The sequence below is a fragment of the Triticum dicoccoides genome, chromosome 1B (assembly GCF_002162155.2).
Source record: "Triticum dicoccoides isolate Atlit2015 ecotype Zavitan chromosome 1B, WEW_v2.0, whole genome shotgun sequence".
Lineage (NCBI taxonomy): Eukaryota > Viridiplantae > Streptophyta > Magnoliopsida > Poales > Poaceae > Triticum > Triticum dicoccoides.
This window is the reverse complement of record NC_041381.1, coordinates 126,966,349-126,980,900: the sequence shown is the minus strand read 5'-3', so window position 1 is coordinate 126,980,900 and position 14,552 is coordinate 126,966,349. Positions and strand designations below refer to the sequence as shown.

Sequence of the window (14,552 nt, the reverse complement as noted above, 5' to 3'; positions counted from 1 at the left end):
AAGAGTCATCAGCAAAAAGAAGGTTCGTGACAGATGGGGCATCTCTGCAAACCTTTACTCCTGAAATATTCCCATTTTCTTCCACATGCGTTAGTAAAGCTATGAGACCCTCCGTGCATAACAGGAACAGGTAAGGAGACAACGGGTCTCCTTGCCTCAGACCCCTAGTAGGTTTAAAACTTTCACTCTCCTCCGCATTAAACCGAATACGATATTCAACAGTAGAAACACACTCCATAATAAAATTTACCCACACCTCATGAAATCCAAGTTTGAGCATAATCTCCTTGGGAAAAGGCCATTCAACCCGGTCATAAGCTTTATGCATATCTAATTTTATCGCACATAATCCTTCTTTGCCTGCTCTCTTTTTCTTGATGGTGTGGAAGCATTCGTATGCCACCAATACGTTGTCCATAATAAGTCTTCCAGGAACGAAAGCGCTTTGAGTTGGGCTAATAATATCTGGTAGGAACACCTTTAGGCGAGAGGCAATCATTTTTGCAATAATTTTATACACCACATTGCACAGACTAATTGGTCTAAACTGGGTTACCTTCTCCGGAGAATTGACTTTTAGTATCATCACAATCGCATTATCATTCCAGCCAGATGGGATAGTGCAAGTGTTTACTGCTTTCAAAACCTCCTCGATCAGATCATCTCCTAACATTGGCCAAAACCTTTTATAGAAAATAGCATGGAGCCCATCAGGCCCTGGGGCTTTAAAATCCCCAATGTCAAACAAGGCTTTACGAACATCATCAGCCGTATACGGAGAAAGGAGGGCATTGTTCATCTCAGTAGATACTCTCCTCTTTACTAGTGATAACACATCCTGATTAGGTTGCTCGATCTCTGAGGTAAAAAGCTTTTTAAAATATTCTGTGATATGATCCTTCAATTCCGTATCTTGTCGCCAGACCCCAGTATCATCGAGAAGTTTTTTGATATTATTTCTCTTTTTCCTAGCAGTAGCTCCATTATGGAAGAAGGAAGTATTTCGGTCTCCGTGCATCAACCAATTTGCTCTACCTCTTTGTAACCAAAAAATCTCTTCCTGATCCAACAGATTCTCAATGAGAACTACAATTTCTTTCTGCCTAGAAAGGGAATCTATATTCATAGGGCCACGTTTCAATTTCTCTAACTCTTTTTTTAATTTATTAATTCTCCGTTTCGGTTCCTTCAAGATCTCACAATCCCAGGAATGTAGATCGGCGTGTACTGCTCGGGTCCTGTCTGCAAGCGTCGGGCCAATACCAGCCAGCTTTGCCTTCTCCCATGATGTCTTGACAATTTCACTAACAGTTTCTTCTTTAAGCCATCTGGCTTCAAATTTTTTAATACCCCTATTCAGCGGCCTAAACATATTATCGTCAAAATAATCCATATCCAAAACTAACGGCCGGTGGTCAGAATGTACATGGTTTTCATTAATCACAGCCGCCCGAGGAAATTTATGCGCCCATTGTACATTACATATTGCACGGTCAAGACGTTCCCTAATCTCACCTCTCCTCCATGTAAAGGGGTCGCCTATGAACCCCATATCATCCAAGCCACATTCTGCTAGACAATCATGAAAATCCTTCATCATTCCATTTGGTCTCACATTGCCCCCCTCTTTCTCCGAGGAATATAAAATCTCATTAAAATCTCCTAGAACCACCCATGGATGATTACCCTTATGATGCAAATTACGAATATCCTCCCAAGATAAATTGCGATCGCTCCAGTTCGGATGACCATAAAAACCCGTGAAACGCCACTGTACGACTTCCTCATTCATAAACAAAATATCAATAAAATTAGCCGAGATATAGTTCAACTCAACTTTATTCACTTTATGATAAAACAAGACAAGGCCCCCGGCCCGACCATCACTCTCCACCACAAACATGGAATCAAAACTAAGGACCCGACGTAGCTCATCGGCTTTACAATTATTCAAGTGGGATTCTGAAAGAAAAATTAAGTCTGCCCGAACCCGCTCTTGAAGGTCCAAGAGCTCTCGAACTGCCGTGGTAGATAGCATCCCACGGCAGTTCCAACCAAGGATTTTCATTTGGCCCGGCGGACCTCCTCACCGGAGGCCGCCAATGCGCCATCGTCTCCAACTGACTCCCTTCTCTCCTGCACGTACTCTTCTTCCTTCTCATCCGTCTCCTTCGCTACGTGGCTAACAACACCATCCACATCTTTTACTGTCTCTACTCTACCCGTACAAACTCTCTTGCTTGAGACATTTACATCATCATACAGTAAGCGCTCAAGACTATCCATGCTATTTTTCTCAAAAGAAAACACTAGATTGCTACCCGTCGGACGCGCATCGGAAAGAGGTCTTCTCTTTTTGCCTATCATTTTCTCACGGTCTTCCTGAAAGAACATGCGGTGCCCCCATGTTTGGTTTTGGTAATTGATGACAATCTCTATGGACTAATGGTTGCCTTGAGTTATATCTGAAGGTTTTGTCCATAGGCTTTTCTTGAAGTCCATGTGTTGGTCTCAAGGAGTTTATGAGTTGACCAAGGTGTTATTAAGGAATTATCCAAAGATTGGTCATGTGAGTATTGAGCTTATTGCAAGCATGTCTTGAAGAATAAGATTGTGTGATCATTCATGTCCACCTTCAAGACATCATCCAAATGAAGAGAGTTGGAAAGATTCAACACGCAAAGTGCACAAGATGTACCGAGGGATCAAGTGATCCCATGGTATGGTAAGCATTGTCCATTACGCTTTGTGTGCTAACCCATGGTCTTCATGAGAGTTCTTTGTGGGGTTAGGTTACGGTGTGCAAGTTCAAGTGATGTATCACGAAGAGATCAAGTGCTTGAATCTTGCCGTCCATTGTGGTGACAATGGACTTGTGAAGATGAGCGGAAGAGTGGCTCACCCATAGTGGAGTATGGGGGAGTAATCAACTAGTCTTCATCGAGCCAACGCAATCAAGAAAGGTCGTCCATCTTGAGGAGGAGTAGATCGTCATCATCTAGCTCAAGTGGATTTTGTGCAAGTCAAAGGTTTGCCCTTGATAGGTTTTCTATTTTACCGGTCTCATGGTAGTTGTGCGAGACCGATTTATAGGATCGATTGCCGTACTATCAAGGGGGGCTCTCGATGAGTTGCTTGATCGTATCGTTCGTAGAGAGCTCAAACCATTGCATCCTTGCATCATCTTTATTGGTTCTTGTTTGGTTCTTCTCCTTGTGAGATTTGGAGCTTTTTGTCATTTTCGTGACAAGCTCGAGTTCATCGAAAACGGAGTTCACATGCATCTTCTATGATGTTTTCGATGTTGGAGGTTCTGCCGGTTCTTCTCTGTTGGAGGTTTCTCTCCTCTCTTGTTAGGCATACCTCCCATGCCTCTTCTTTCTATAACCAGTCTCTGTTTTGATGCTACTCGTTGTCTTGTATCCAACAAGCTTGAGTTTGCTCAATTCGGAGCTCATTTGCAGAAGTTATGGCAGTTCTGGTTTTATTGTTACCCTCTGTTGTCTTCTCTGCAAAATGAAGGACTCCTAGTGTTGCTGATCTGGGGCATGCGGTAGTACTGCTCTCCGGAGCGGTAGTACCACAGGCCCTTGCGGTAGTACCACTCTGTTGGAGCGGTAGTACCGTGGCCTCCGGCCAGGCGCAGCTGCTCGAGCGGTAGTAGGGGCGGATGTAATTTTTTACATCCGCACCCTACGCGGTAGTACCGCGCCGCGGGCGCGGTAGTACCGTGGGCTCTGGCCAGGCTTAGCAGCATGAGCGGAAGTAGGGGCGGATGTAATTTTTTTACATCCGGGCCCTACGGGTAGTACCGCTCTTCGTGTGCGGTAGTACTGTGCCGGAGTTTTTGCGCAGGTCCTCCCTCAGCGGAAGTAGGTACGGAAGTAATTTTTTACTTCCGTGCTTTCTCAGCGCCTAGTGTTGCCTGCCTTACGGTAGTACCGTAGGGGCGCGCGGTAGTACCGCTCCGGCGGTTCTACCGCTCGTTGCCCTGTGCAACAGGCCTTCATCTGGCCAGAGCTGCACTCGCGGTAGTACCGCAACCTGCAGCGGTAGTACCGCAACCTGCAGCGGTAGTACCGCAGCTCCCAGAGGTAGTACTGCGTCGTGCGGGCTGAGTGAGGGGATAACGGTTGGATTTTCTCCCCACCTATAAAAGGGGGGTCTTCTTCCCCATTGAGACGTATCCTTTTGAGCTCGTGTTCCTCCCCCATTGTTGACCTTCTTCGAGCTTGCTAACTCTCAATCCCTCCAATGATTCTTGCTAGTTCTTGAGGGAAAAGAGAGAGGAGATCTAGATCCACGTTTCCACCAATCTCTTTCTCCTCTAAGTGAGGGGAACCCCTTGGATCTAGATCTTGGAGTTCTTTGTGTTCTTCTTTCGTTCTTCCTCTCATTTTCCTCCCTAGCATTAGTTGCTTTGGTGGGATTTGGGAGAGAAGGACTTGGGCACTCCGTGTGCCCTTGCCATTGCAATTGGTGCATCGGTTTGAGTTCTCCACGCGATACGTGGAAGTTACAAGTTGAGAAGCTTATTACTCTTGGGTGCTTGGTGCCCTTGAGCTTGTTCCTATTGGGTGCTTGGGCGCCCTAGACGGTTGGTGGTGTTCGGAGCTCAATTATTGTGGTGTAAAGCTCCGGGAAAGCGTCGGGGTCTCCAATTAGGTTGTGGAGATCGCCCCGAGCAATTTGACGGGTACCGGTGACCGCCCCCAAGGGTTGCCAAAGTGTACGGGTTCGGTGACCGCCCCCAAGGGTCGCCATTTGTACGGGTTCGGTGACCGCCCTCAAGGGTCCCTTAGTGGAATCACGACATCTTGCATTGCGCGAGGGCGTGAGGAGATTACGGTGGCCCTAGTGGCTTCTTGGGGAGCATTGTGCCTCCACACCGCTCCAAACGGAGATTAGCATCCGCAAGGGTGTGAACTTCAGGATACATCGTCGTCTCCGCGTGCCTCGGTTATCTCTTACCCGAGCCCCTTTACTTATGCACTTTACTTTGTGATAGCCATATTGTTCTTTGTCATATATCTTGCTATCACATAGTTGCTTATCTTGCTTAGCATAAGTTGTTGGTGCACATAGGTGAGCCTAGTTGTTGTAGGTTTTGTGCTTGACAAATTAACCGCTTGGTTTATTCCGCATTTGTTCAAGCCTCTACCGTAATTGTTTTAAAACGCCTATTCACCCCCCCTCTAGGCGACATCCACGATCTTTCACTTCCACCGAACGATCAACACCTCCTTCCTTTCTAGCCTTTTTCCCTTTCACCTTCTTGTGTCCCTGCGTAGCAGATTTAGTGGCATTGAAAATAAAAGATGAGCCAGGCTCCCCAAAATCTCCCTTGGCATTTACTGCAGTGAATTTAGCAGCCACAACACTGGTTAGTGCCTCAAGCATTCCCGGCTGGAATAGGAGATGGCCCTGCTCTGTGGTTTGGTTGGGCGCCACCATCGCCATAGTACACAGGGCCCCCTGACCCGCCAGGATAGTCTGGTCCGGAGCAGCAGTGGGCTGCATGTGTTGCTGGAGATGCTCCCCATCCTGGCGCATGTCCTGCAAGGGCACTTGGCCCCGTACTTCATGGCTCCGTCCGGCAAGCGCAGCCGGCGCGCTCGCCTGGTCCCACGCCCCAGCCGGAGTAGGCAATACGACCCTCTTAGCCCGACCCTCCTGGCCGGTGGTCGTCTTGACGGAAAAAACGACTCCCTTATCGGAGACTGTGAGACCACTCACGGCAGTGGCCACCTTGACGACGTCCGTGGCCTTGGCGATGTTGTTGTTGACGATGCTTGTAGTCGAGTTGTTGCCGCCGTGAACGTAGTTCCCGAAGAGGAGATCCCTCCTGTTAGCACCTTGGCTCTTCCAGTAGGGCTCAACACTAAGGTTTCTTGGAAAACAAACTACTCTCTCCTCTCTTGGATTTTTACAAAACCTCTCTGATGTATGACCCACTATCCCACAACACTCACAGTACAAAGGTAGTTTCTCATACTTTACATCATATTTGAAGATCTTTGAACTACCTAAAGGGGTAATCTCTACAGAGCATTTCAGAGGCTCATGCAATAATATCTTCACATGCACACGCAGGTATTTCTCAACAATTACATGGTTCCGGTGCGATACCTCCAGCACCTCTCCCAGTTGATCCTCGAGGGACCTCCCTACACTCTCCGTCTTAAACTCGTACAGGAGATCGCGTACCTGGACCCAAATGGTCATGACGCCAAGGTCGACCTCCGCCGGGTCGCCCTTGCCGTCGAACTCGGCGAAAATGAGGCCGTCCCGCTTGAAGTGCCATGGCTGCGCCTTAAGCACAAACCGACGGTCACTCTCAGTGGAAAATTTGAGGATGAATCTCCCGTCTTCGCTGGCCACCTCCTGGATGGTGACCACACCCTGGTTCTTCCAAGCCGTGCTCCGGAGGTCGTCGAGTATGACCCTCGGGTTGACCTGGAAAGGGGACAGGAGGCGCCCCACCACCAGCAGCCCGCTGACGGCCTTGCGAGCAGCCTCCATGTCAATGACAAGAGGCCGGCGAAGAGAGGAACCAGCTTGGACAATGGCCGGCGAAGAGCCCCCTCCCTCCATGGCGTCCATTGGAACCCACTCCACTCACATGTTTCTTCCCCACCGCCCTACTCACATTCTCTCCCTGACCCGCCATGGAACACTTCACTAGGCTGCCACAAGGAATGGAAGGAGCAGAAAACAAGCGATTCTGCAATGGTGAGGAACCTGAAGAGAAACAACCTCTCCCGTGCCCACAAATATAGCAAGCCAGGGTCCCCTTCCATACAGCCTCGAAAATAAATTTGATGCAATTAACCATGATTAAAATGCCATAAAAGGGCAGTTTCCTAATAACTACAACACAAACAACTCTCTCTTCCCCAGATGATCCACGAATGGAAGGATCTGGGAACAAGATCGGCTCCTCCTTCAAATCCCGCTGACCTCTCGTACTGACAACCGGAAGGAAAGGATAACCTGCTAAATCTATAGAACAATCCTCTGCCACCCGGGCGTAATTGATAATCTTAATAAAAAAGGAAATTGAAACACCATAAATACGCCGTTTCCAAGTAATAGCAGCGTAATTTTCTCTATTGCCTTCACAGTAATTAAAATCCAGTGTTTCCAAAGGTAAAATCGCTGACATAGTCGCTCCCCACTGATTCCTCTCTCTACCATTCAATCCAGAAGAAGGGTTTACCAATTGATTAGGGAACAAATACACATCCTGCGCTATCCCCATATTTTCCCCCAGAACACAATCCGCTAAATCCGCGGATGTCATGGCGCAATTGGTCCCGATCGGATCTTCCCCATATGGAACGGAGGGGATCTCACCTGCCAAATTACGGATCAAATCCATCGCTCTTTCTCTTGAATGCTGCAGGCACCGCTCCCGATTCTTTGCCCGCCTGAAAATACGCCTTGATCTCGTCCGAAACTCCTTCCATTCCTGCCCGCTGAAGAGACCCCCGACGAGGCCAGCTCCAGGAAGGGGTCCCCCTTTTTCCGGCGGGACCGCCGGCGCCGAGGCCGCCATTCGCTCACTCACTCTGGATCTCCGTCGCCGCCAGATCGCCTGGGCGATCGCGGGAGCCCCCGAGTTTTTTTTTGCAAAGTTGACTTAGGGATGTGTCTCCCGCGTGTTATACCATAAGTTGTTTTTCTTGACGGTCCTTTGTGCAAAGGCTAGCTTTTAGATGTCTTTTTACTAGTCTTGTCAGGTCGATGTCTTTGTGTGGTTTATACTTTGATCATTTTATATTAATTTGACATGTACTACCATAAAAAATATGAAAAGGAACGCTTTTTTTTGGAAGTAGCAGAGAGTAGAGAAATACTACAAGCTTTTTTCTAGAAATACTACATTTTTTTTAGAAATACTACAAAAGCTGGACCTCGAGGACTGAACAACAATGACTGCAATTGCACGTTGGGCCTTTAGCCCATGGGTGCCATCATTCCTCCATCGCAGGCCTCGGTATATAACCCTACCAGTCCGCCCGCCCCTAGGGTTTCCTTCCACCAAGAGAGCAAAAGGGGATCAGGAGTCAGTTATGCGCCGCCGCCTGCCGTGCGCCGATCTCCACCATCTCGCCGTCGCCGTCGCCGTCGCCGTCGGATGCCTCGAATGAGGATCCCCCGGTGCTTGAGCAGAGGCGACCAAATAAGCAGCTCCCCCTTTGGGAGCTGCAGCCCCCAATCCAAGCAGCAGCAGCAGCAGCAGCAGCTCCTTTCCGAGCAGCGACCGGCAATCGAAGCAATCAAGCGGCTCCACTCCGAGCCGCAGACGGCAATCCTTTCCGGATTACAATCAGAAACAGGCCCTCTTTCGAATTCAGTCTCCGGGTTTCCATTGGTGGCGGCAACCTAGCAGCTATATATAAATCTGGCCTGGCGGTAACCACGGTACCCGCCAATTTTAAGAGGAGACGAGCAACTCTCTCTTCCCAACGACCGGCTACCAGATCGGCCTCGGCACATCCTCCCTCGACATGACGGTGAGTCCGTCCTCCTGTTCCTTTCCCCTTGTTGTAGATCCTCTTACAACTTCACCGCAGAAAAAAAATTCAAGAACAACAAAAAGTAGGAACCATAATCAGAATTCATGGTCAAAATTTAACTTTTCTGTTTGCGAAATGTCAAAATTGCGTCAGTCTCTTGGAAAGTATGAAATTTTCCAACACTGTGGGTAATTACATCCTTTTGTGGGTAATTACAAAGGACTGTACTATCAAAATTGTGTGTTTCTGTGGGAAAGTAATCAAAATTGTGTCTTTCTGTGGGAAAGTATATATTTTAATTTTTGTCTGTGGAAAATATTAAAATTGCACCTGTCTCGGTAAGTAATCGACTCTGATTTGTTTCCAAATAAAATGTAGGACAATGAAGTTGATAGGCTCAGCAAGTTGCCCGATGATGTTTTGCTCAACATTGTCGAGCGACTTGATATCACTGACGTTGCACGAACCACCATCCTCTCGAGACGTTGGAAGCAGATCCCTGCTATGCTCTCAAAAATTATCATAACAGTCGGTTCTTTTGAGCCCAAGGACGCAAGGAGAAAATTAACCTCACATGATATAGTTCGGGCCAACACCACCGTTCGGGAAGCAACCAGGAGCATACTAGAATGCAGGACCGGAAGTCTACACACCATTCACCTAATGTCCATGCAATTCTATCTGGGAGATGACTCCATCTTCATTGGCCAGACTGTTGCCAACACCATAGCAACACAAAAAGTTGCTTCGGTTGAGTTCGTAATCTTAACCGAAGTGCGTACCAATTGTTACGTTGATGACCTGCTCAATTATGGGAAGCGGTTCATGGTATTCTTTGATTCATGTCCAAACGCATTTGGTGGTCTTGCACGCCTCTGGCTAGAGAATTTGAGGTTAGGTGAATCAGACTTCCCCAAAATTTTCAGTATATGCAAGCAACTAGAGTTCTTGCGCCTCTGGCGGTGTGACACGGGGGATCTGTCTTTGCTGGAAGTGGAACACCTGCAACTCCGTGAACTAGTGATTTCGGATAGCAGTCTTGAGAGGGTTGATCTCAAGTGGGTACCAAAGCTCACAGTACTGAAATTTAATGGGTTTTTATCTCGAGATGACCCTTTCTGTTTGGGCTATGTCCCACAGCTCCAGACTGTGAGCATCACTAATGTTGGTCTTTCTTGGCACAAGATGCTCAAGCTAAGTGAGTTGCTTGGTAAAACAGCCATAAGCAACCTGCATTTGAACTTCAGATGTGAAAAGGTTAGTGAAGGTCTGCAACTAATGTTATCAGAATGATGTGTGTCATGGAGATGTTGTAGTCATTGTTTTTGGCTAACATAATTCTGCATTATCCCCCTCTTTTGCAGATTTGGGTCAAACCAGAAGGCCGAAAGCATTTGTTACCGGTGTTCCGCAAACTAAGTTTTGTGAATTTGTTCAACATTTCCGAAGAATGCGATCTGAATTGGACGATGTTCATACTCCAAGGCGCACCCACCCTTAAGGAACTATGCATTACGGTAAATAAACTCTTGTACCGGTTCTTCATCTCTCATCTTTTTATTCCAGCACATGTTGAATATATAAATCGAATTCTCTTTTTCGAAGTTCAAACTTTCCATGACCAGTTAGGAGTTTTTGACCTGATTGAATGCAGGTGCGGGATCATTTATGTGAAATGACAAAGGGGAAGCGGAGGTACTTGCATGAGTTTAGCGAGGAGAAGGACAAAGGACTGGAGTGGGAACCATCTGCCCTAGATTTCAATCACCACAGCCTGGCTGAGCTCTGTATCTATGGGTTTCGGGCAGAAGACAAATTTGTGAGGTATGCCAGAAACATCATGGAGGCAGCGGTGAACCTGGTGGCTGTAAACCTGTATAAGAATCCAGGGTGTGAGAAATGCAAGCGCAGGCTTCCAAGTGGGTGGACGTTGACGGAGATGCTGTTGATTAGAGACAAAATCAGCAAGGGTATGTCGTCAAATGTTGGGGTTTGCTTCCCGAGTTGACAGGCAACAATTAGTATGGATTGGAGGGAGTATCATCTCAAAATACACAGGTTCATTGTTGACGGTTAATCAGTGCATACAGCAGTAGCTTTGCAGCGTGAGTGCGTTGTTTTGTCTAAGAAAAAAACTTGCTGTCAGCGACAATTAATATGAATCGGAGGGAGTACTAAGTTGTACAATAATAAGACTAGCCTTAACAGTAGTGTCAAGTATATTTGTTTTCATTCTTCATTCCTTGTTGGGTTAGCTGCTTCATAGTATAAGCTTAAAGTGTTATGGTATCAAAACTGAAACAGGATCCACGAAAAGACAAGTGAGAGCTTGTATTGGTTGACCTGACATATAAGCTTAATAATGAGTTGCAAAAATACACATATATAAGCTTAATGTGTTACAAAAAATTTGACCAAGTTGAGCCTCTACAGTAGTGAAATTGGTATAAGCACAAGTTGAATACAAGCTTTTATCACAAATCTACATTTCTCTACCTCCCAGGATTTAAAAAACGAATAGAGAAGATTTATCCATTGTGGTAAAAAACGTATAGAGAAGATTTATCCATTGTGAACTCAACCGTGACGGTGCTTTCTCCCTTTTGAGGGTATTGTCGTGGAGCTTTTACGGAAATCTGTTTATTTATTTTGGAAAATGGAGAACTAGATGTTGACATTATGACATAGGTAGGGTCTCTATTGCTACCTACCTGGGCTGGACATGCTTGATTCCAAGTCGGTCGATGATCATGGTTGCCGATCGATCGATCCAGCAGAGCAGATAAATAAGACTCTTTGGTTCTATCTCTTGAAAATGTGCGACCGCCCAGCAAAATGAAGCACCATGGTCTCTCTCTCTTTTTTTTTTAGAATCACCGGGGAAGAAGTCCCTCCACCTGAATATATTGCTCAAAGTGACCATAATGCCAGAAGAGTGATTCAGTTTATAAAGAAAACCGGATCGAAAACCTTAACAAATTGACCCCATTTACGAGGAAAACCAAGCCGAAAATCTGACAAGTAACAAGTGTTACAAGAAAAGGAGAGGAACAGGACGCCCAACATAAGGCAAGACCTAACTAGCATACTAACAGGATCAGGTAGATTAGGGGTGTGTCGAGGGATCACAATACCAAGACTCTACAAACAGCCTAACGCACCGCACCGGCATGCGTATCAAACCCCACAGCACAACAGAGGAGTATCCATAATCAACGAGTGCCAAAGCTTAACACGAATCTTGTGCCAAAACTTAACACGAACCTTGACTGAGCGCTCTGCCATGAAAGTTCAAGACGATTAGCAAGTCGGGGAGGCGTCATTGCATCGTCATTGAGCAAAGATGAACCAAGACAAAACCAAAAGCCCGAGGCTGGCCTCAACAGAACAGGGTCATGAGCATGCATAGAAGCAGGCCGAAGACCACACGTAGGCCAGCCGAAGAGAAGCACTTGAAGAAGAACACACCACCCACAGCCACACATAGCAACAGAAGTCGTTGTTTGGGTCTCCAAGACAACGCCTCCAAGAAGGTAGTGTTGTCGAGCACACAACACCGTCATCCGATCCAACAAGCCCGATCTTGGGTTTTTACCCGGAGAGCACAAACAAAAAACTGTAGGTGCTGTAGCTCCACGACGGCACCTCCTACGAGGAAAACGATGTCCGTAGACGTCGCTGTCGCCGGCATCAGCAGAGCCGATGCAGGGTTCTCACCCGGAGTTTGAGCACATCCCTACAGCAAGATGGCAACTGACCACCACTGCCGTCGAATCCTCCAACGATGAAGAAGCACGACGAACCGCCTCAGCCAGCCGCACCTCGCGAAGACCACCGACGGCCAAAATCAACACTAGACGCCAGATCCACCAATGGCCGGCCGGACGCAGAGCCACCGGACACAACGCGAGCCACCGTGCCCCACCAAGCACCATGCCGGAAGGAGCAGAGAGGTGCTGCCCGAGGCCAAGAACCACCATGGTTCCGGGCTGCAGCCATACAACAGGCACGCTGACACGCCCAACGCGCACCACCGCACTTCTGCCGGAGGCCAGATCCGAAGCACCCGTAGTGCAGACTGAAGGTGGGGGGATCGAACGTTGCAGTTGCAGCACCTCCCACGAAGAGCCTCAGCCGGTGCGACGCACACGACCAGACCAGAATCACCAGGCAACGAGCACGGGCTGCCACCCCGAAGCTCCGGATCCAGCCGCACGAAGATGCCACCACGAGCTGGCACCACCAGATCCACCCGAAGCTGCCACACGAGCTCCAGCTACAGATCCGCCCGATGCAGCCACCAACAGGACAAAATGGGACGGCCCGCCAAACAGCCGCACGAGCGCCATCCCGCTGGAGGTCGCCGGCGAGGTCGTCGGGGTACTCCAGCCGCCGGCCCGCCGCAGACACGCCGCAAGGCCCTGCCCAGGCCGAGCCCGGCACCACCACCCGCGCCCCACAGCAACAAGCACCGGCAACCCCTCGCGCGCAGCAGCTTGAAAGCCCGCCGAGCTGGACCGCCGCGTGCGCAGCAACACGGACCCACGCGCAACATTGCCAACACCAACTCCCCCGCGGCCGAAGGCGCATCAGACGCCAGATCCGGGCCGAGAAGCCCCGGATCCGCGCCGGACGGCGCCAGTCGACGCGCCAAGACCAGCCACCGTGGCCGTCACAAGAATGGCCGCCACGCCCACACAGGGGGCCACCCGCGCCGACGCGAGATGGGGAAGCCCGCCACCGCCGTCCATGCGACGGGCTTCGCCCGGCCATGTCCTCCGACGGTGGCGAGGAGGGAGGGCGGAGAGGAGGGGAGGTCGGCGGCGGCGATTTGGGGCTTCCGCCCGTGTCGCCCCTGGAGGAGCGACGCGGGGGACGGGGGCTTCTCTACCATGGTCTCTCTTCCGTCCGCCAGGGACGTCGGAACATGTGTCAGCATGTGTATATTTTGTTTTTGAGAAATCTCGTCCATTCTATTGATTCACAACAATGTTCATAAGAACAAGGTTTTGATCATGGGGTACCCCAGGCAGCCAAATACGCCGGCCAGGCCCAAGACCGCAACCAAATTTGACGAGATTACGAGGTTCGAAATTAAACACCCTACGCTCATGGCTAAAACTACAAGAAATAAAAGCATCTCCCGTATGATAGCGCCATGTAGTCCAGCAGAATCATGCTTTATGTCCTTGATCACCCCCTTCACAATCCGAAGCAATGTGTATGCTTTGCAGGTTCAGATCTGCTGCATAGGCTTGAAGAGTTTTAGGCCCCGTTCGGTTCACGGGATTTGCGGCCATTCCAAAGGAAAATCAGCTTGTACAGGTTCTCTTTCCTATTAGCTGTTCGGTTCAAAGGAAGAATACAAAACATTCCAGAGGAAAGTATCCCTAGGCATCCAGATTTCACAGGATTGTGCAAATCCACCCGGAGCACATTTTTGGGCGGAGTCCCGAGGCAAACCGAGGAGTTGCACCTGTGTGGCAGAATAAAGTATTCAAGCAATGAAGTAGTACTCCAGTAAAATATTGGGATAGCCACTGCTCATGACTGTAGTCGTTCTGTGTTTTTGTGAGCCACCCGAACGCAAGCCCTAGCTCCTTTCCCTTGTTTCATCTTTCCACAGTTCTCCACTGTTCACTCGGTCCAATTCCTATGCAGTTTGTTTTTCCTATGTTTTTTATGCCTGCACACCGAACGAAGCCTTAGGGTCTGTTAGGCCGGATCAGCATGTAGGCAACATGGATGGGCTGAGTCTGAGAGAATAGCGAGCAGCAGCCGAGATGGAGCGCTGGCATGGCCTGAAATAAAATAAAATAAAAGTTAGACCCGGCCACCTGCTCCTTGGTCCATACTGCATCTACCTGAAGAATTCAACACTCTGTCGAAAAATTCAGTTAAGTTTGAACCAGCAAGTAAGCGCGCCAAGTCTCCAGTTATGATGGAGTAATCATCGTTGATCTCGGGACGCCGCTGTTCTTCTTCCGGCAAAAGGCTCACCCACTTTGTTTTCCTTTTATCTTTTTTTCT

At 48.6% G+C, this 14,552-nt stretch overlaps 2 protein-coding genes across 2 annotated transcripts; one reads left to right on the top strand and one right to left on the bottom strand.

Moving 5' to 3' along the window:
• The first annotated feature begins 8,045 nt into the window (after window positions 1-8,045).
• Window positions 8,046-10,761, top strand: LOC119323033 (F-box/FBD/LRR-repeat protein At3g52680-like). The gene is made up of 4 exons (XM_037596601.1): window positions 8,046-8,519; window positions 8,901-9,779; window positions 9,887-10,039; window positions 10,177-10,761. Exons 1-4 carry the CDS (start codon window positions 8,514-8,516, stop codon window positions 10,528-10,530), a joined length of 1,392 nt encoding a protein of 463 aa, XP_037452498.1. The 5' UTR covers window positions 8,046-8,513; the 3' UTR covers window positions 10,531-10,761.
• A 124-nt stretch (window positions 10,762-10,885) lies between these two features.
• LOC119323039 lies at window positions 10,886-13,482 on the bottom strand. Its single transcript, XM_037596612.1, has 2 exons — window positions 11,787-13,482; window positions 10,886-11,419 (listed from the first exon to the last, which is right to left on the bottom strand). Exon 1 carries the CDS (start codon window positions 13,293-13,295, stop codon window positions 12,330-12,332), a length of 966 nt encoding a protein of 321 aa, XP_037452509.1. The 5' UTR covers window positions 13,296-13,482; the 3' UTR covers window positions 10,886-11,419; window positions 11,787-12,329.
• Window positions 13,483-14,552: the final 1,070 nt, after the last annotated feature.

Excerpts from the sequence above, each read along its gene's own strand:
- LOC119323033 (XM_037596601.1), top strand. Across the intron at positions 9,780-9,886 it reads TGAACTTCAGATGTGAAAAG|ATTTGGGTCAAACCAGAAGG; the intron begins GTTAGTGAAGGT and ends CCTCTTTTGCAG. Across the intron at positions 10,040-10,176 it reads TTAAGGAACTATGCATTACG|GTGCGGGATCATTTATGTGA; the intron begins GTAAATAAACTC and ends GATTGAATGCAG.
- LOC119323039 (XM_037596612.1), bottom strand. The coding sequence starts at position 13,295 with ATGGCCGGGCGAAGCCCGTCGCATGGACGGCGGTGGCGGGCTTCCCCA.